At 44.4% G+C, this 22,787-nt stretch overlaps 1 protein-coding gene across 2 annotated transcripts; it reads left to right on the top strand.

The window, feature by feature from the left end:
• Nucleotides 1-406: 406 nt before the first annotated feature.
• On the top strand, nucleotides 407-22,307 carry LOC311062457 (SNF-related serine/threonine-protein kinase-like). Of its 2 annotated transcripts, XR_014602501.1 has the most exons (9): nucleotides 407-658; nucleotides 5,315-5,635; nucleotides 7,642-7,860; nucleotides 8,193-8,439; nucleotides 13,969-14,110; nucleotides 15,345-15,557; nucleotides 16,434-16,568; nucleotides 17,877-20,266; nucleotides 20,340-22,307. XR_014602501.1 is itself a non-coding variant. In XM_084081513.1 (8 exons), exons 2-8 carry the CDS (start codon nucleotides 5,513-5,515, stop codon nucleotides 19,171-19,173), a joined length of 2,376 nt encoding a protein of 791 aa, XP_083937639.1. In that variant the 5' UTR covers nucleotides 407-658; nucleotides 5,315-5,512; the 3' UTR covers nucleotides 19,174-22,306. The 2 variants fall into 2 exon arrangements, 1 of the variants encoding a protein (XP_083937639.1); XM_084081513.1 differs by having other exon boundaries at nucleotides 17,877-22,306.
• The last annotated feature ends 480 nt before the right edge of the window (nucleotides 22,308-22,787 follow it).

The raw sequence follows: 22,787 nt of genomic DNA, 5'->3' as shown, positions 1-22,787 counted from the left end.
TCCAATGTGATTTCACTAATTAGTCCTCCTGCGAGTTACCTGAACACTCGCACCACAGCAGTCCACACTGAATGCGTAAACTATACATTTTTAATTGGGTATTTAATCTAATGGCAGTCTGAAGAGGAGTTTAATTTGAAAATAACTGAAACATCTTTGGACGTTTTTGGTTTGCTTAATTATATGTTCTATTCCTTTAACGCCCTCCGTGCTTTTTAATATCAAACTACCTGAGAGAATGTCCTTCATGTATGCAGAGTCCCTGCGATAAGAACTTGAATAGGCCCAATTTTTGTGTTATTATTATAGGCCATCCATGATGGTAAACATGCTTTCTTGAGTACGTAGTTGTGACGTCAGGGATGAATGGGAGCGATGCAACTATGCGCAGTGAAGGGACCAGGCAGACAGCGAAGAGGGAGAGTTGGCAATTTGACAGATTTACAAACGGACGCAGTGTGGGATAATAATCGCATGTCAGTTTGCTGTTATTCACCACAACCTATGCATCAACTGTAACATATTTCAATCAAACACAACCCACAGCAGAGTCTATAGTGGACCTGCGCGCCTCTGGATAGTGAAGCGGTCTTCAATAACATTATGCGATAGGACGTTTTGACGCTCTCACCGCTGATTCATAAAGCGCTTCACTATGGTAAGTAGGCTATGATACTATCACGCCTTATATTCACTGCAGGCATTTTGTAATACGCTTTAAGTTAGCTGCTTCCTCTCGGTTTGGTTTATTAGCTACTGGACGAATCTCCATGAACGATCCGCATCCTCCAAGGCGCATTTTATTATGCTGCCCATGTTTTATTTTTAGTGTTGGCGTAGATAGTTCTATGCTGGCAGGTTATTCTGGATGTATAGAAGGCAGGCTGTGCGACAGTGGGCTGTCCGTCCTCTCTATACATACACCATATTCAATTCAAATGTATTTTGCTATATAAAAAAAGGCCAGTTACACTATAGGCTACTCAGTATGGAGTGTGTTTTTGTGCCATATGTTAAATATCAGGTGAATTTGAAGTGCCCCAATGAAAAGTAAAACAAAATGAGGTTGCAAATTAGTTAATTAATTGATTATGTGTGCTGTATGCATTGAGATCAATGCATGCAGTATGTGAGCAGGCCTTGAGTGTGTGTGTGTGTGTGTGTGTGTGTGTGTGTGTGTGTGTGTGTGTGTGTGTGTGTGTGTGTGTGTGTGTGTCAGATGTTGGACATGACATGAGACCAGTTGACTGGGGGGTCAGCAGGATGTCAAATTGGGTGTTCCTAATTCGATTTGACTGAAGTTTGATAATGTTAGGGACAGGTTTAGGGTTATGGTATATGTTACAAATGTAATATGTCAATGCAATGTCCCTATAAGTTTGCAAAACCAAGGTGTGTGTGTGTGTGTGTGTGTGTGTGTGTGTGTGTGTGTGTGTGTGTGTGTGTGTGTGTGTGAGAGAGTGAGAGAGTGAGAGAGAGAGAGAGAGAGAGAGAGAGAGAGAACAAGAGTGTGTATGCATATGTGTATGTACATACTGTATCTATTCTATCATGTTGTAAACCTAATAGAACACCGGCTCCAAGTACAGTTATACAACCGACCTAAGTGCATGCATGGTATGTTTGGAATGTAACCACTTCACAAGACTCTCAAGGCTGGCTGGCTTTCGTACTTAGATTTTCAAACTGTATACAGTTTTTGTTTGTGCACTGGGATCACACTGAGCTTGAAAAAGCATGAAATAGACCAGGACGAGACACACACACACACACACACACACACACACACACACACACACACACACACACACACACACACACACACACACACACACACACACACACACACACACACACACACACACACACACACACACACACACACACACACAGACTCACTGTTGTAATCAGTTGCCCATGGTTCAGATCTAAAGGTGACTGGATTTGGCATCATGCTGAGATGTATCTGGTCATTTATTCAGTGATATTTTAATGTTATTACCCTGCTCCCAGTTCCACAGACCTGACCTCACCTGACCTGACCACACAATCTCAGCTTACTTGGCCTGGACGGCTGATGAGTATACAGTACAATAGCTGTGTATGTGTACCATAAAGCCAGATTTGTTGCGCACAGGTTTCACTCCCCGAAAATAGCAGATCGACAATTCACTATACAACATCAAACCAAGTATAACTCACTTAACTGCACACATGTAGAAGAGAAGCCCTCAAGCCCTGCCTGCGGCCCAGAAGCCTCTAATATATTCTTTGGTCAGGGCTCTCACTCCCCTTTGGATGGGTGGTTTGCCATTAAGGGAGACCCGGGGTTGAATCCAGGTGGTTATACATGAATGTGTGCCCCTGTGTTTCTCGTCTTTGTGAGGAACAAAATGTACTTACAAATACTGATACACGAGGAAGATCCTGGAAAGTAATTGAGGACATTTTGCCAGGCCTCGGGGTCAGGGTTAGAAATAAGGTTAATGTTAGAGTTGGCATAAGGTAACCAACTTCAATCCCTATATACAACCCCTTCGCCCAACCCCAACTTTTGTAGTGCCCTCAAGCAGGTAGATGCCCTATGGCACACTGGCCATCTGGTTAAGGCGTCAAACCATCCCAGGAAATAAATACTCACGGCAATAGTCTGGCTGCATTTTGTCATGAACACAGTGAACAAGGATGGTGTCACAGTCGCAGAGGTAGTGGCAAAAAACAACAACAGGAAGTTAGGTTAAATAAGTTATTATAAATAAATGCTGCAGTTCGCAGTTCAGTGACATTAGTGTGTAGTAATTTTACAGCATAACTTCGGCAGACACAGAGTCTGTTAAGAAAAATAAATAAATCAAAAACTGCATTCAATCAAGCTGTTACTTGCACTATGTACATAGACAAGTGAAACTGATGCCTTCTGCCTTCTTTCAAATTCTCCATTGCTGCTAAAGATACAATACTTGCCATAACCATTACTATAACCCTACTTAGTTGACGGGATCCCTCAAGGGTCTATACTTGATGCCCTCATTTTCCCCCTTTACATCAAATCTCTTTGCCGAAAATAGCCTACCTACAAGCACCGAATGTTTGCCCTAGAATAGAGACGCTAGGGTTCAAGTGGTTTAGAGATTTCCCTTTGAGGGTTAAGCCTAGTCATGTAGCTATGAGCTTTGAGGTTAGGCCGAGGGTTTAAGGGAATGAGTTAGTGGAATTCAATGGACGGTCCTCTTAAGTTTAGTAATAAAAACCTGTGTTTACTGTGTGTGTGTACCGAAAAGTGTGTGTTTCTTCTATGATATCTTTAGTTATTTGACACATCAGAAATCTGCAAGGTGTCAGTACTTGGAGCTGAGGGTGTTATCTGTGCGTGTGTGTGTGTGTGTGTGTGTGTGTGTGTGTGTGTGTGTGTGTGTGTGTGTGTGTGTGTGTGTGTGTGTGTGTGTGTGTGTGTGTGTGTGTGTGTGCGCACGCCTGTGTGTGTGGGGGGGAGGGGTGGGTGAGAGAGAGAGAGAGAGAGGTTTAATATGAAAGACAGAGACATGGAAATGTCATTCTCCTATTATAAGCAATATGAGTCATTCGTTTCTCACAGTCTTAGTCCTTTGGCAGTGGAACACACACGCAAACACACACACACACACACACACACACACACACACACACACACACACGCACACGCACACGCACACGCACACGCACACAGGCACGCACACACAAGCCCACAGCGGGTTTCATGCTTTGATACTTTCTGCATGAATTTTATATAACTGCTCGTACGACACATCTTCGGGACATCTTTGCATTGGTTTGCCACGCAGTCACGTTGATGGGCGTGTTCCCTCCCTGTCTACTGTGTTTGTCTGCCTGTGTATCTATGGTTCCTGACTGTGAATCCAACTGAACAGAACACACCCAGCCAGAGGGTCACCTGTCAGGAATGTGCTCGGCGTGTCATCTTGTGTCTGTGTTGTTCCATGCTCTTGGCGTGGTGGATTCCTGGAAAAGGATCAATGCCACACCTCCCTGCGTTACATAACGTACAGAGTTGTACATCGGTACACACCTAGCTTACGTTGAACCGGTCTGCACATGATGGATGTTATTAGCAGAGCACCTCATTATATATGGATTTGTATTCATAGTTTTTCATGCTTGCTTTGTAAATTTCAGTCCCTGTGGGAATGTTGCTTACAATACACTGATGAATTGCAATGTTGTCTTGTTTGAATTGCTTGCCAACTTGTTAAATATTAAAAAAAAAAAAACATTGTTACTAACCAGTATGTACTATGGATGAAAAGTACTAAAATATTCTACTCAAGTAGATCTAGTGTACCTTGACTTTAATATGAAGACTACTCTGTACACCAGTAACTTACATGGTCACCATGAAAGTTCTATATGAATACACCCAACCCTACTTAACCAAACCCTCTCCAGTTCAATATGAATACACCCTACTAAACCAACCCCTCTGGTTCAGTGGAGAGGGATTTTTCATCTTTTCTTTATTAGAAAGCTTTCTCAAAGATTGGCTCATGCAGGAAAAGAAGTTCAAAGAAAACTTAAATGGAAAATCTTCTTGATTGTACCATAACAGCAGGCTAATCTGTAATTCGTGCCTTTCCAAAAGTAGTTGAATACAATACAATATTAAGACATAAGTGAAGGTAGAAATACTGACTTCTTAGAATGTAGACTACTAAAGAAAGCTGCTAAATTACAGAGAGTACTTGTAATTAGTTACAAACTATTCAGGATTCACTCTCAGTAATTGTCAGTTCCTTGTGAATTTATTTTCTACTTTCTTTTATCCAGGGTCCCCACGGTCATGAAATTCCTGGAAATATTTTGAAATAAAAAAAAAAAAAATCCAGTACTGGAAAAGGTTTGAAATTGATCAAACATCATCAAAGGTCCTGGAATTTATCAAGGGTCCTGGAAAAATATTTGGCTATGCATTGTTTTTGGCTATTGATTTTGGTAAAACAAAACATTTTCATAAACATGAATAATATTACACGAAATATGTAACATAAGTAGTTTTTCGCCGAACGGGCTGTGTGACGGCAGCCTAATGTATGCCTCAAACTTTATTTTTGCTACACTGCCTATCTTTGGGCATTCTACATAGGAGTAAGAGACACATTATTGCGCCGAATGATTGTTATATAGGCCTGGAAAATAGGCTAAATATTCTGGAAAAGTTTTGGAAAAGTTTTGGAAATTCATTGCTAAAAATGTGTGGGGACCCTGTTTATCAGAACATGTGAGTCCTTCTCACTCCCTGTTTTCCCCTTTTCTCCCACAGAAGACAGAAATCCAGTGTGTCCTGTTACCATCATATCCTTAGAGGGCCCTCACATTCACACGGGCTGGAAGCCTCACGTTGGTGCATTATCTGATCCCCCCTCCATCCAGCCAAGTCTTATTCGCTGACATTTGTGGAAGCATGGAAAACTGACCAGCCGCGAGTACACAGACGCCAGGCTCCTTCCGGTCCGCAGCCATGGCAGGGTTCAAACGTGGACATGACGGGAAAATAGCTGGACTGTATGACTTGGACAAGACGCTGGGCCGTGGACACTTTGCCGTGGTAAAACTCGCCAGGCATGTCTTCACCGGGGAAAAGGTACACCTGCTCTAAATGTTTGTTTAAATGTACTTGTACGTGTGTGTAAGCCCCAGCCCCTACTGTTCAGTGGGGGTCAAAGGATGCAGATGGCCTGGGCCCAAGGTCAACAGGTGGCCTGTGGTCTCTGTGGTTGACCCTTAACCACATGAACCCTAGTGTCCCTATTCTGGGCATGATATAGTAGGCGAATATTTGTCGAAAATAGGCGAACATTCTGCAAAAATAGCAGATCTACAAGCTAGATCGTCTATTTTTGGCAAAGACATTTGATGTAGAGGGAAGAAAGAAAGAAGTACAGACCCCTGCGGCACCCCGGTGAACGAAGTATATATAGGGTTTAAGTGAAATGCGTTAATTAAAACACATTTCAATTTGTCATCTGATACCCCACACCCTGCTGTTATTGTGAAAATGATGCAGTCCAAAGCACTTGGCCAGTCAGATGTTAAGAACACACACACATATTCCGCTTTTGTAAAGCAAAGTAGCCTGATTAGATAAGTAAAATATATCACCAAAAATCAAGGGCTCCAAAAAGAAAATCCAAGCTACAGAGAGAACAAGAAAATGAAAGTAGCGCAGAGAGGTAATTGCCAATTGTTTAGCCAAATAAATTGTGTGATGATGCTCCAGGCGAAGCTGAATGTGGCAAAGGTCAGAGTAGCAAATAAAACATTAGATAGCTCACAGGGTTTTCTAAGTGGGGGCTGCCAGGGAGCGGAAAGGAGAGGAAATTTAAAAAATAAAATTAGAATATGAAGAAAAATTATTTCAGTTCATAAGATATTTTTTTATTTTAAGCCGTTTCACAATAGGGGGGCTGTAGCCAGAGGCTATGGCTATTTTTGGGTCCTTGGCATGGAAAACCCTGCTTTAAGTAACATTAGCATGATCACATAACTACTTAAACTCTATATACTTCATTGACAGGAGTCTCGCAGGAGTCTATACTAGGCCCCCTCCTTTTTTCACTCTACACCAAATCTCTTGGCTGTAAATAGCTGGGAGTGTGATCGCTGCTGCTACATTAACGACTCCTACAGGTTGGTCAGGGTGCCTGTTCAGTGGGTTGTGGAACTGAAAGGAATAGCGTGTTCCTCCACATGCGTCACGTCCTCCCTGTGAAATTTCTCAATGTGGATTGGAATAGGCACATGGTTGTCGATACCCTCCCACATGACCATCTGTAGTGGTTGGCAGTGACAGGGACTACATGTGAGGGGAAAAACTGTGAAATGGCATAATGGCTAAATTGAGAGAAAACAAGAAAACATTATTTGGGGGAAAAGATTGAATTCGATAAATGAAGAGTAAATGTATTAGTGCACTTATGATTTAATGTCTTGCAGAAACTTCTTCAATCGGTGATTTTACTTTTCTCTAATCACTGTACAGTCATCCTTGTTTTGTTTTAAGTTAAAAAGAGGAATATATCTGTCACAGTCTAATTTCAAAGGCATTTCTTCTCTGTGTTTTGAAATAACTGGCTTGACCTTTTGTGCTTTATAATCATATTGAGTATATGTGTGTAAAAAAGGTCTTAGTCTACACTGGATTTGAAAATGATTCTTAGAGAATCCCTCTGTGTTACTAGTCACTACAAGGCTAATAGCCATTACAGTGACACCTCAATACAATTAAGGGTGGGTGTGTGGTGTTAGTGCAGGAATGGTTAGAATGAGGGGCCCGGTTTGGAAAGTCTTGTCCCCCTGTCCATAATTCGTAATGGCTGCCCTGGCCCCAGGGTTAGTTACAATAGTTGTTCTTAGTTCATTCATTAGCTATTATCGTATTACATTTGTTATATTATGTGAACGGTGGGTTGAATTTACCCATTAGAAGGGAATAAAATGCAGAGATACTGAAGTTTTGAGTACTTTTGAAATACAATGCTTTACTACGTCGCTCTTTATAGAAAACGGGTGTTCTTTTTGTTTGACAATTTGTGTTGAAGAGAAAGGTATGGATTACAGCATGACTGACATGACACTATGCACGTACAGGTGGCGGTGAAGGTAATAGATAAGACCAAGTTGGACCCGGTGGCACGTGGTCACCTGTTTCAGGAGGTGCGCTGCATGAAGCTGGTGCAGCACCCTAACGTGGTGCGCCTCTATGAGGTCATCGACACGGCCAACAAACTCTACCTCATCCTGGAGCTGGCCGATGGAGGAGACATGTACGACTGCATCATGAAGCACGAGGGAGGCCTTGCTGAAGAGGTGAGTGTGGTAACTGGGAGTAGTGTGTAGAGGTTCCCAAACCTTTCCAGGCCAAGGACCCCCAAATAGCCATAGCCATAGAAAGAAGAAAAACAGAAATAGCTGACAAACTCAGCTTGTACAGTAGGTCAGCTGTTTTGAAAGAGTTTGGAAATAACATACCCAAAATAGGACCTTAAATTTAGCACAATAATCTTATGAATTGGATTTGAATTAGAATTGAATATTAAATTAGAGTAGTGTATATTGTATGTATGCACATACTAGTTTGAGCCTGAGAGAGTTACATCACTCCCCTAATTCTCGGTGTGCCCCATCATTCTTCCCCCCAGGAGGCTAAGTGTTACTTTGCCCAGATCGTCCACGCCATCTCCTACTGTCACCGGCTGCACGTGGTGCACAGAGACCTGAAGCCAGAGAATGTGGTGTTCTTTGAGAAGCAAGGGCTCGTCAAGCTCACCGACTTTGGCTTCAGCAACAGGTTCCAGCCAGGGACAGCCCTCAACACCTCCTGCGGCTCCCTGGCTTACTCTGCCCCCGAGATACTGCTGGGGGACGAGTATGACGCTCCCGCCGTGGGTGAGTGTGTGTGAGATGGAGAGAGAGAGTGTATAGCTGTAGTTCTCAAACATTTTCATGTCAAGGACCCCCAAAATGATATGTATTTGGCTGCGGTAGATCTGATATTGTAGATCTGCAAAAAAAAATTGCAGATCTACATCGGTGCCGCACTATGAGCTTGTATATCTGCTATTTTTCAATAGCCAAAGTATGAAATATGGTTAAAGTAGTTAAAATTTGTGTGACGCTATATGAACTAATTTTGCTTGGGACCCCCTGGTACCCCCCCAAGGACCCCTGGGGGTCTCCGGACCCCACTTTGAGAACCGGTGTACAGGACAGAGTGAAAGAGACCAAACGTGTGTGAGAGAGAGAGAGAGAGAGAGAGAGAGAGAGAGAGAGAGAGAGAGAGAGAGAGAGAGAGAGAGAAAGAGAGAGAGAGAGAGAGAGAGAGAGAGAGAGAGAGAGAGAGAGAGAGAGAATTTCAGGGATAAGCAGCACGTAGAGATTTTTTAAAGTTATTTTTCAACAGTGGTAGTTATTTCTGTCTACATATTATTGTGTGTGTGTGTGTGTGTGTGTGTGTGTGTGTTTCCTCTCTATGCTGTGCCTGTGACTGTTTTCAACACTCTTTGACGTCACTTTGAGTCCATAGTCCAGTGTGTGTTCCCAGTAGATGAAAACAGAACGCAGCGTCCTCTGATAGCCCTGCGCACAGACTATGTAACAGATATGATCCATTGTACATCTTGGCAGAGAGACGGACAACTTGACACACTATCAGCCAGCTGATAGGGTGCAAGGACATGTTGCAAGGGCTCAAGTATGCCAATGTGTTTATAAACTAGATTTTATCCATGCAATAGAATACCTCCTTAGCACTTTAGATGTGCTTGTAGGACACCACACATTTTATCCACATCAAGATGCAAGATTTAATACTTACATCCCCTATACTGTACAGGTACAAGAGAGAAACTTTCTTTCGGTTTCGGTTTGTGCGTGTGTTGTGCGCTTGTCGGTGGGATCTTTTGCTTTTTACCCCTTTTTTCTCCCCAATTTAGTCATTATGCCAACTATTTCCTCCCTGCACACATGTCTGTGTGTTGTCACTGCTGTTAGGGTTAGGGTATCATACTGACTCCTGCTGTTAGGGTTAGGGTATCATACTGACTCACCTCACCTGCCAGTGAGGAGCCCCCACCGGGAGGACGTAGAGCTTCCGTCCTACTCCTCCCGCCTAGCCCGTAGGATTACATGCGGTATCAATTATCACCGTCCTTGCCTCGGCTTCCCTACCCCGAACACGGGCCAATTGTGTTCGTATAGACGCTCGACAAAGCCGGATGCACCACAGTGGATTCTAATCTTCTAACCCCCAGACTCCGTGGTGGTGGGCAGCTACTTTACTACTGCGCCACCCGAGGGCCTGTGTGTGGGATGTTTTTAAAATTATATTATAGTGTGTGTGTGTAAGATGTTGTGTTATTAATAAAGTAAACGCTGATGGCATGTCAGCGTGAGGTTGGTTTTCTAAACCCTCTATACTTAGTAATACTTAGTAATAGTTGACCAGGGTCAGTTCAGCTCTGTATTTGGTGCTCCCCCCCCCCCCCCCCCCCCCGCACCAAATCTCTTCCCCCAAAATAGCCGATCTATTAGTAGATCGGCTATTGTCGGGCAAATATTCCCCCCAGAATAGGGACGCTAGGTTCATGTAGTTAAGTGATTGTCTTCTGCACTGTGTGATCCTCAATCCCCCTACCCTATGCTCCTTCTCTCTCCCTCTGACAGCGGTGCTGATCCTAGCTCAGCCACAGTTGAGATATTGAAATGCAACAGAAAAGAAATAAAACAAACAGAAGCGTGGAGATCGTACTGACGTTCAGAGCGGGGGAGAGAGATCATTCTTCCCTAGCCAGAGGCCTTTGCATTACAGCAAAAATAAATAAATAAAAGGAGAGCAGAGGAGCAAGAGCACAGCAGCAGAAGCGCTTTCCATTTTTTCTGACTGAGTGGATAAGCTGTGGCTATTTTCTCTCTACTTTATCTGCCACCTCAGTTTTTTTTGTGTGCAGAGCAGATGAGCTGAGCAATGGCTGCAAATGGTGTGTGTGTGTGTGTGTGTGTGTGTGTGTGTGTGTGTGTGTGTGTGTGTGTGTGTGTGTGTGTGTGTGTGTGTGTGTGTGTGTGTGTGAGAGAGAGTGAGTGTGAGTGTGAGTGTGAGTGTGAGTGTGAGTGTGTGTGTGTGTGTGTGTGTGTGTGTGTGTGTGTGTGTGTGTGTGTGTGTGTGTGTGCGCGTGCGCGTGCGCGTGCGTGCGTGCGAGCTACAAATAGCTTGCAAGCATTGGCCGGCACTGAATATCTAAAGTCAGCTGTCCATTTAAAAGCCCAGCCTGAGCCCTTGACCCAGATTACAAATTATTGCATATATACTGTACATTTGTGTCTACTACATGGCAATATCCTGAGTGTTAATCTAACTGATAGCATAAAAATCGACTACAGTACTTACTACTACGCTTAATACCCATAATTCTCTGGAATAGTGTATGCACGTTCACATGTCTGACTCTTTGCTCTATTGCTCAGTCAGTTGAGAAGATTGTAAGGACTTTCCATTCATCCTGGATGTTACATTGTGCGATTGTTGCTTTCAGTAGAATAAAATAGATTCATATGGAATCAGCAGAACCTCAGCCGGGTGTTCAGCACAACACTGAAGTCTTTAGAGGCCTCAGAGTCACCGGGCCGAGTGTGATCGAATCCTGGGTGGCTGTCAGCTGTTGGGGTGTGCCAGTTCGTTGCCAGGTAGCACTATGCCCGAAATACTGCTAGATTTTACAGAAACACGTCCTGTCCTTTCAGAGCTCCCTGTGAGATGCGCTTGGTTGATAAAGAGGAGTGGTAAACAAATCCAGTTTGGCCTCTGTGAGCTTCTGCCGCATTCCTGTGCGGTACAAGGAGAAGACTTGTTATTTAGTTCCTACCGGCAGTGAAAGATGGTGAATGCAGATCTTGGCCTGCGGTTAGATGGGTCAGACAAAAGGAAGGAGTGTTGATTAACTGTGAGTAATGCCCTATCTCTAAGAGACGGTGAAAGGGGTAGTTTATGCTCAACAGCCATGTGCAGCAGTTAACAACAGCAATATTAAATGTCGAGAGAGAGCAATGTTATTCAGAGATGTCTGAACCATCTGGCTTATAAATGAAGTTATCAAGGAAGTGACTGGACCTCTGACGTAGTAATGAATGACTACGGTCATGGTTGCTAGGATACATTCGATAGGAGATGATGGTGGTGGTGGGGGCTTGTGAAGGCAATTTAAAGGACTCCTTCACAGCTACGTTGGAATAAATACCCACCGCCTACAATAAACCTGTTGGTTTACTTACAGGATGAAAATCTAAATACTCTGATGTGAAGGTATGTAACAATACATGTGAAAGTCCCATATCTAGGGGGGGGGGGGGGGCAGTGGCTGAGAAGAAAGGGAAATGCTACCAGTTTGCTCCCAGTTTGTTCCAAGATCCTCCCGGCATGGCGTCAAAGTGTTCTTGATCAAAACACTGAATCCCTAACAACTGCTTCCCCGGCAGCTGCTCACTGCTCTCAATAGTTAGGATGGGTTAAATGCAGAGGATATATCATTGCTGTCGGGTGGAAACCTCATATGTCCAAAACTTTTACTTTTCAGGATTCAAATTTAAAATGAACAAAAAATGCAGATCTACAGGCTCAAAACGCATCCACGTGTTTTGAGCCTGCAGATCTGCCATTTTTGCTATTTTTTTTGTGACACTGTAGTATGACAAAGTAGGGCATTCATTTACAAAAAAACATAAAATGTTTAACTCAACCTCTTTAAAAGTTTGTGGCCAAGTGGACGGCATTTGACCTAGAATTAGCCTAAAGTGAATTGCTATAGCGATTGGCAGTGGTGGTTCAGTGCTACTGCTAATGTAGCCTATTGGATACATGCTATTTGCCATTGTCTAACATGCACACAGAATATGTGTCAGTGGACCATGTCATTGACAAGGTCACATGGTCAAATGTCTTTAGGACACATTTTCTCTTTGAAATGCCCATTCGGACAGAGGCGACTGTTCTATAAAATTAGCATGTGCGTGACGCTGCTGAAGGACAAGCACATTAACCCACTTTCTCTGTGTGTGTGTGTGTGTGTGTGTGTGTGTGTGTGTGTGTGTGTGTGTGTGTGTGTGTGTGTGTGTGTGTGTGTGCGCGTGCGCGTGCGCGCGCGCGCGTGCATGCGTGCGTGCGGAGCCAGCAGCAGGCAGCAATGCAAAAGCCCCAGGCAGATGCATCCTGACCTAGGCTAGTGTATATTTACGGAAATGGCTCCAATCAAATATGATTCATGCTTCATTTGAATGTGGGAGGATGGATTTTTATATTTAATATCAAGGTCACCTTTATCAACTACAGTACATGGTTCACCAACATATCCAGCTCACCAGGCTTACTCTGCTTATCTACTGCTCTCTCTCTGATTCTGTTGGCTGTGTCTATGTTTGTTTCTTTTTCTGTCACCTTTGTCGTTGTGTTGCATATTATGTGCACACCATGTTTTTTGACTGGGATACCAGTCCTACATTCAGACGTCCTGAGATTGACGTCACTGGGCAGTTTCCCGCGACCTATTGATGACTGGACCGATTGACAGCCAATGGCATGCTTGCAAATTCGTTCCCATGCTCTGGGCGGGCGGAACACAAATCGATAACATAGCCAAACGCAGGCATTTCAGCAGCACAGGGAATGAACTGCAACAGACGAACACACATACACACATACATAGATTTCTGTCCCCAGTCATGCACCGGCCAGCGAGCTATGAGCCTGGCCAGAGGGGCTCGCTTACACCGGCGGGAGACCCAGAGCGCAAAATGACAATAGCGATTTTTATCATTTCAATAAATAAGCATGATCAAACTGCTTCACATGAACAATGTTGGTGTAATTAAGAGATTCGATAGGGGATATATGTTTTATTATATACACATATTTACAAATAAAAAAGCATTGAAAAGGGTTCATGCATTAAATTACAACCCGGTATCCCAGTCATATTGACATTACTTGTGTAATTTGATCTTATCTTGTTGAAATGATAAATAAGCCCATGCTCTAATATTCTCTCTATATATCGGTATCAGCAACTATGCAGCTGATGGGGCATGATTTTTAACCTTTAAAATTCTTTCTACAAGCTCATAACGCGGTGCATTGCGATGCATTGCAAGCTTGTAGATATTTTTGAAAATCTTTGAATAGGGGGTTAAATAAAATGTTGAAAGTTCAGTTTGTGTGTTTTCTTTAACTTGGTTGCTTGTTCAATACTTTTATTTATTTAAGTTTAATATACTCTAACATTTTTACATATCAAAAAGTTATTTTTTTCTGTTCTTTTTTTGTTTATAAGTTCAATGTTTTCAAAAAGCTGTGGCTCGAGTCCCTGTCTCTATCTCTTTCTCTCTCTGTCTATCTTTGTTTCACGTGTTTGTCTCTCTGGTTGTGTGCAGACATCTGGAGTCTGGGTGTGATCCTGTTCATGTTGGTGTGTGGCCAGCCTCCCTTCCAGGAGACCAATGACAGTGAGACACTCACTATGATCATGGACTGCAAATACACAGTGCCCCCACACATCTCCCCTGAATGTAGAGAGTGAGTAACACACACGCACGCACGCACGCACGCAACATTTTATGACATTTTGACCTTCTTTTTATGCCGTTTGTAACCATAACCCTAAAGCACAGAAGCCCCGAAAATAGCCAATCTACAAGCTCAAAATGTCGTTGTGAGCTTGTAGACTGCTATTTTCAGTGGCACACTATTTACTGCTATCTGCTATTTACACCAGCACGCAACTATGTACAAATCAGGCTCAACTCTAATCATAACCCCTAACCCTAACCTCTAAATGCCTAATCTTAATCATAACCCCAAACTGAATCCTTCCCTAATGGTAAGCCTAACTCTACAAATCTTAAAAAACAAGCTTTTCTCTTGGCGAGGACCAGGAAAATTGTCCTCACTGTCTATTTCTCAAATTCTACTGTCTATTTCTCTAAAATCTACTAAACTTGTGTGGAAATTTGGCCCGCACAAGTATAGTAATACAAGCACACACACACACACACACACACACACACACACACACACACACACACACACACACACACACACACACACACACACACACACACACACACACACACTCACACACACACACACACACACACACACACACACACACACACACACACACACACAGAGGGACAGAGTACTCAGTGCAGGTGCTGCATATTTCATGTTTATAGATGTGTGAAGAGATGGAGACGAGAGAAACAGTGGAGAGTGCATTTCTTTTGTCCTCCTTGTCCTCTCTCCATCTCCCTCCCTCCCTACCTCTCTCTCTCTCTCTCTCTCTCTCTCTCTCTCTCTCTCTGCCACCCCCCCCCCCCCTCCTGTCCTGCTTCACTCTGTACTGCAGTCAGCTGCTGTAGCAGAGATGCAGTGCTGTTAAGTGTGTCTAATGCATCCATTAGAATCCGCTCTCTATTTTTAACACTGTGATGTTTGCATGGTGTTTTGAAGCCGTCCAGGGCGGATTAGCGTGAATTAATTTTGAATATGTATAGTGGTGAATTGCTTTAGATGATTCTATCTCGGTCTAGTTTGTGGGGTTTGTTTATATGTGTTAAGTGTAGAATTAAATCAAGCACACCTCAAGTAATTAAAATATTTAAAGCTACTTTGCAAACATGGAGCCTGATGCACACATGCACATGTTATTCATTGATTATGAATGTGTATAGCAAACAATATGGCAGCATAACTTCCAATGAGAGTCCCTCTTACATCAACTGACCACTAAATCACTGTGACTCTCCAGTCTTATAGGGCAAATGCTGCAAAGGGACCCCAAGAAGAGGGCTTCTCTGGAGCTGATCGAGGGACACGATTGGCTGCAGGGTGTTGACCCGTCCCCTGCCACCAAGATGTCCACCCCCTTGGTGTCCCACCGCAGCCTGTCTGAAGAGGAGCACGGTGGCATCATCCAGCGCATGGTGCTGGGCGGCATTGCAGACCGAGACACTATAACTGAGTATGACGCACACATGCACACACGCACACACGCACACACACACACACACACACACACACACACACACACACACACACACACACACACACACACACACACACACACACACACACACACACACACACACACACACACACACACACACACACACACACACACAATGCATATGTGTTTAACATGTGTGTGGGGGGGGGGGGGGGGCAAGCATCAAAAGCAGAGGCAAGGATTTTCCCCCCACCGCCCCCAATTGAATCCTGCATACATGCAATGTAACCATTATTTCCTCTTTTGATTTTAGGATATTTGCATTCATGCACTAGTCCAGCTGGTGCCAGGTCCATCTGAAGGTTGTCATCAGTTTAACTGCCTACTAGCAACCTGCTGGCAGTCATCAGTCCTCTGCTGTGGCCAAATCTGATTAGTTTTCCAACCCCGTCACCCCGTTTTCACTCGCAGTCAGCATCACTTTCTGGATGCCGAGCAGCTGTGTGTGTGTGTGTGTGTGTGTGTGTGTGTGTGTGTGTGTGTGTGTGTGTGTGTGTGTGTGTGTGTGTGTGCGCGCGCATGCGCCCGGGTGTGAATACAAATGAATCTTTCTCCCTGTCGCTCTCTCTCAATTTCACTTTAATGCAATACCTGCTCCTTTTCTTCGCAAAGGAAGGTGATATAACTACAAATTGACGTCATTCTGAGCTTCGCGGATGCACGGTCTCAGAACGGTTTCTCAGAAACCGTGCACCCCCAGATTGCACCCCCGACTCTCCAAAATAGTTTGGAAAGCCTGTCCGAACCGGAATTCTTTTCCGATGTCAGAAGGAGCATGTATTGGCCTTAACTCTCTCTTTCTCTCCGCCCCTCTCCCTCTGCTCGGTCCAGGGCCCTGGAGTCAGACAAGTACAACCACATCACAGCCACCTACTTCCTGTTGGCTGAACGGATCCTGAGGGAGAGACAGGAGAGAGAGCAACACAGCCAGATGAGATCAGCCAGCCCCAGCAAGGCCCAATTCAGGTGCAGTATATACAGTGTAAAACACTGTCGGTGGAAACCTTTATCAATTTTGGACGTACAAACCAGCTTAAATTTGAGCCCAGGAATCAGCTTACGCCCACTTCCATGTGAGATTTATCAAGCAATCCACGCCCTTAAATATTCTCGAAACGCCAACAACGTATAGAAAGCCAATAAGAAAGAGTTTCCCCCGCCTCGCTGCCTGTCATGTCCGCGTCCGACTACACGCACGCACGCACGCACGTACATGCAACTACTTACTGTGGAAACAGCAGTCTTTCATGTATTCCGTAACGGTACAAACTTTGTCAAGTGGGTAGCAGCCTACATGAATGACACCAATCACATCGTCATGAATGGAATACGTTTTCGTTTTAATTTAACCCCCGAGAATAAGCAGTGCGCAGCTGAGTGGAGACACGCACACTCTGCTGTTTTGCAAAATAAAGGAGCGCATCCTCCCGTGGTCCGTGGCCGGCCTTGTGACACCACGTTTATGAGAGACAGATAGCCTGGGGCTGTCATCATATGAACGTGAAGTGACTGATGAATGAGTAACCATTAATGGATGAAGGCTGGTGTGTGGTGGGCTGGTTACCTCCGAACTCCCGCTGTGGTCCTGTGGCCAAAATCCACCAAGAAGATCACTTGCGCTGGGCAGAGCCCAACTCAGTGCAGATGAAAGGCAAAAGATTTCAAACAATTGTCAAAAATAGTGGAAATATTCGCTATTCTTGCGTGACACTGTCATACAACACAAAATTAAATTAGCACATTAGTTTACAGTGAAAAATAATTTCAAAACAATGTCACAAAGTGATTTACAACACAGGAAAAAAAAGAAAAGAAAATCAGCAAACAATAAAAACATGTTATTAACCACTTGAACCTCAGCATGCCTTTTGTGGGGGAAACATTCGGCAAAAAACGTTTTGAGCTTGTAGATCGGCTATTTTCGGCAAATAAATTTGGCGTGGACGGAAAAAACGTGTGGACGGAAAATGCAGCTGTAACTCATGTCAGTTTCACTAAGACTAGAGGTTAAAGGTATTGATTTAGCAAAGCTGAGCTTTATTGTGGTTCCTTGATGAAAACGTTTTCCTGATGCAAACAAATAAGTGCCTTTAAACCTGTCTTCTCCGCCAGGTTTAAAGGCAGCTGCAGGGGAAAAGAAACTTTCATTTGGCAGAGAAATAAACTCAAAATTGGTTTGTGGAAGAGAAGCAACACCACTATATCTATGTGCTTAATATAATATTTTCCCCAACCTACCCTAACCTGTGTTGTCGTTTTTTTACCCCTTCACAGGCAATCCTGGCCCACCAGAGTCGACGTGCACCAGGATGTGAGTGACGGGCTGGGGGGTCCCGGCATCTCCCACCCAGGGGGCCCCCAGTCTCCTGCGCGCAGCGCCGAGAGCCTCCACAGTGGCCTCCGCCCCAAAACCGCCCTGCTGGACCTCAACCAGCTGCAGGAAAACCAGAAGCCTGGCCGACAGAACCAGGAGAGGGGGGTCAGGCCTCTGGTCAAGCCCCACCTCAACCCTCTTAGGCTGGGCCCTCTGGCCCCCGCGGCGCCCTGTAAGACGCGCAGCCCCAGTCTGTTCAGTGTGGAGGAGGACGAGGAGGAAGAGGGAGAGGAAGAAGAGGGGCGTTTGTCTCCGTCTGCGCTGCCCATGCAGGTGGTGCTTCGTTGCAAACCGGCCTCCTCTTCCTCGTCTGCGTCGTCCGCTTCCAATCGCCTGACGTCTCGCATGAGCGCCCCGGTCCTCAACCAGATCCATGAAGAGGAGCGCGAGGAGGAAGAGGAGGAGGTTAAGGGGCTGTGTGGACTCGGGCTGCCAAAACCTAGCCTCAGCCTCAGCCTGACCCCTAGGATACCATCACCGCCACCAGCCTCGCCCTCGCCCTCGCCCACCGCTCCGTCGCCGGTCACCTCGGTGACACCCGGCTCCCCAGTGACTAGCGACGACGACCTAGAGGGTCGTTGTCAACGACAGACACACCGGGGTAGGGGCGAGAGTGACGTGAAACGCCAGGCTAAGGAGGGAGAGAAGCGGGGGACGGGGCAGTGCAGCCCGTCCAACTGCACCAGCCCGGGGTCGGGCCAAGGGAAGGGCCCGGCCAAAGCGGCCAGCGGGCTGGTGGAGAGCCTGAAGCTGATGAGCCTGTGTCTCAGCACCCAGTTCCACAGCCTGACGGGGGGAGGAGGAGGTGGGGGAGGAGGAGGAGGAGGCAGCGTGGGGCCCAACGATCCCCAGGACCGACCCATGTGGAGGATGTGCATGGGCGGCTCCACGGGTAGCCTGGACAAGGTCTCGCTCCTGGGCGGCCCGTCACCCAGGGGGAACCAACAACACCATCGCCAACAGCCTCCGCTGGGTGGGGACCCGTTTTTGGGAGATCCCTTACTTGAAGGAGGCCCCTGCTCGGGCACGCTGAGGCTGGGAGAGCTGGACCTGGCCAGGGAGAACCACAGGAACCTGAAGAACCGGGTGCTGCAGCTTCCCCTGTCCGACAAGACTTTGTCCGTCAACATCCACCGGAGCCCAAAGGAGGGCCTGCTCTGCACGCCCACCCCACACAGCTGCTGTCAGGTCATCTAGGGCAGTGGTTCTCAAAGTGAGGTCCGGGGACCCCCAGGTGTCCTTGAGGGGGTTCCAGGGGGTCCCCAGCTAACTTGTTGATAGTAAAGAACCATATGGACCCTTACAGGTCTGTAACTCTGAGAGTGCACAAATCTGTGCACAAATTTGTGCACTCTTCGAGTTATGGGGGTCTAATACCTACTAAACTGGTGGTCCTTGAAATTAAAAGGTTTGAGAACCACTGATCGAGGGATCAAGACCACCCCGCATAGCTGTTGTCAGGTCATCAAGGCCTTCGGACGTATGACCTGCTGCATGTCTGCTACACGTCACAACACAGGCCCGTCTCTGCTCCACACCACCTGACGACCCTTGATCATCCTACACAGTAAAATCCTCAACGTTACAATTGTAACTCTGAGAGTTTTTTTACACTCGAAAAACTCAGGATTGTTCTGTGTATGGGAGGAGAGGTATGCTGTTGGGGTTTACTTCTCTTACCACTGACTTGTGGTCAGAGAAGTATTTTGGTTGTTATGTTGCTGTTTCTTTGATTTTTCAAGCTAGCAAAGTTTTGCTTTGTGTTGTTAGCTTGAAAATCTTGAAAATTTCCGAAGAGCGACACCATCGGGCAAGTACAGTATAATTTAGGCTTAACGACACACAGCATTCTCAGTCGTCAAATCGGACATTAAGGGGAAAAACATAACGCTTGGACAGCTTGAACAGAAAGACCTACAGTATATATCACAGGGGATACAGCAGTTTTACTTGACGTTGCACAGTGACAATCTTTTGTTCTTCACTTCCTTCGTTACACATACACATAACTTGTACACGCACAAAGACACCTGCGCACACACACACTCATTACACTCTGCTCAGCTGGTCGAGCCGATGAGTTTAAATATCACATTACCACGTCAGGCATTGTGTGTTTGTTTGTGCTTTCACTGTGTTTTTCATATATTTGTTTTAATTGCCAGGTCGAACATGTTTTCTTTTTTTAAGCCTGACTGAAATTCTGACTATGGTTTTTAATGAATGGCGTAATAATGATATGGTACAAACATAAAAGGGAAAGTGGCACTTTTAAGCCTAATCATACTCCGTTGTTGAGCGCTGAAAATAGCCGATCTACAAGCTGACAGCACGTTGCATTGTGCGCCGCCACGCGTGGTCAGCTTGTAGATCTGCTATTTTCGGCGAGTGACTGTAATGGTGGCACATAGTGTTTAGTGGTCTTATCACTGTTTTATTTTTATATCTCAGACAACGCTCTGCAGTCTCAGACGGGAAATGCACACTTACTCATGAAGTCTCTGCATGCCTACTATACACGGCAGAGTTTGTACATAATTATGTGAATTACCGTAGGACTTTTAAGCAGTGCTCCTTTTAGTATTGACAGTAGAGTTGTATTGCAGTAGAAAGTTGACTATTAGATCCTTTTAGAGACCAGTGTTCCTCTCTAGAGATCTGCCGGATGTACAGGGTTTGGGTTAAGTGAGTGGTTCACTGAAACCACAGAGTCCTACAGTACACAGTGAAATCCTCAGTGTTAATTTTACTCTGGGAATGTACAAATATGGTTAGTACTAGTTGTGGAACAGTTAACGAAGTAACCGATTTAATCAATTATAAAAAGTAATCAAATGCAATAACAAATAATATAACAGATCTACAAGCTCACAACACATTGCGATGCCTTGTTAGGTTGTACATCGGCTATTTTCACTATTTCTGTGTGACTTCCATCACTTACAAATAGTGGAAGTATAAAATAGAGTTTACGTGGTTAATCAGACTAATTGATGTAGTTTAGCATTTATATATCAATTTGTTGATATATAAAAAAGAAAAGAAAAAAACAATGCTGCTCAATTATTCGACTAATCAAACAAGTTTAGATAGAATAATTGATAGTTGTAGTTGTAGTTTTGTACCCCTAGTGGTTACACTGTCAATGGGACCTAACCTTTAGAGGTTAGGGGTCCCCTCTCCCCTAAGCCGTAAGTCCTTGAGTCCTGCTTACAGAGGTTGTTCTCTGTAGCAACATGGGGAAGATTGAATTGGTCAATGTTCTAGGACTAAGTAATGGGGCCATCTCAGTCATCAGGTGTTGTCTGATATGTTTTCAATTGGGTTGTGATCATTGCAGACCCAGGTCCTTAAATTAGACCAGGCAGGTCTAACTGCATGGTTACGCTGGTTACATTGGTTACAAAGGTATAAATGAACACTGAGGATTGTAGTGTGTATAGCTTATTTTAGGTGTGGTTGCAGTTCTGTAGGCAGGGTTGAAGCCAAGCTTGAAGACCATCATTTGTCATGAATATTAATGCTGAGATGCTGAGTTGGAACCAAACCAGGTGCATTCTGTAGCGTCTCTGAATCATGGTAGCCACTGTTGTAGAGTGTTCCAAGATATGAACAACTGAGGGGGTAAAAAAAAGAAAAGAAAAAATACGCACTGCTCCCTGCTCCAATATTGGTCTGTGTAAATGGATGTTTGATGCACCCCAGCCCAGTGGAATATATAACTGACAGTGCATGTGTTTTTTGCTGTAGCAACCTTAAAATCTTGCCCATCGAGGACTATCCACCTAGTATATCTATCTAAACAATGGATCTGAAACTGTCACTTTACTCAACTGTACAGGTAGCCTCACAGCAATACCAATGACTGCAAAATGTACAACAAAAATGGATGTGCCATAAGGTCTGTCTTGAGCATATTGTACTGTATGTATATGATAGAGGTTTATGACAATAAAACAATGTGAATGAAGTATTAAGTCACTGTTTTCCTTTTTCTAAACCCATGGCTTTTCCCACTTCATTATTTCATGCAAAAGCTAACAGATACAGTGTCAGTAGTAGAATGTAACTCATTGTACCCGACAGGCAAGTACAAAGTCTAGTCCCACATAGACATTTGACACCAATCCTGATTAGATGTAAACTAATTTCTTATCACTCACCAACAGCTGTTATGATTCTTGCTCCACTAACTAGATGACTGCTCTGCTCCACCAGGTAGCCTACCCAGGATTTGCTGAACTTGGTAGAGCACCGTTGTCCTGTTTTGCACCCTGATCATGGAATAACCTCCAGAACACTACAGCTAAACCAATTTAAAACAGGCGTCAGTATTTTGGGCACACCTTTATGGGCGAATTTCTTTATTATTATAAAAACAATTTAAATAAAAAATAACGTCACAATTAAAAAACTAAAATAGCATATCTACAAGCTTGTAGAACGGCTATTTTCGTGTGTTTAAGGATTGTCACCCTGGGATAGTTCAAAGCTGTGTAACTGATTGGTGCAATTGCTATTTCTAAACTGTATTTAGTGTATCTGTTGTCCCTTGTCTATTTATAACGTCCTCTATTTTCCTTCCTTGTTTTATTTAGTTTTTGATCGTGGACCCCCATCTGAAAAGGTTTTGTGCCAGGGAACCCCAGAAAAGAAGATTTGTGTTAAAAGAATTCAAACATTTTCGATATCTTTCAAAATAATAAAAAAAAATGTACAAGCTCACAGCGCCACTTTGAGCCGGCACTGTTATGGATTTGAATAGCCAAAGTATAAAATATGGATAAAGGGATTAAATTTACACATTACAC

The sequence above is a fragment of the Gymnoscopelus microlampas genome, assembly GCF_963454915.1.
Source record: "Gymnoscopelus microlampas genome assembly, chromosome: 15".
Taxonomy (NCBI): Eukaryota; Metazoa; Chordata; class Actinopteri; order Myctophiformes; family Myctophidae; genus Gymnoscopelus; species Gymnoscopelus microlampas.
Note: the sequence above shows the minus strand (reverse complement) of the source record. Positions and strands in the feature narration are given on the sequence as shown.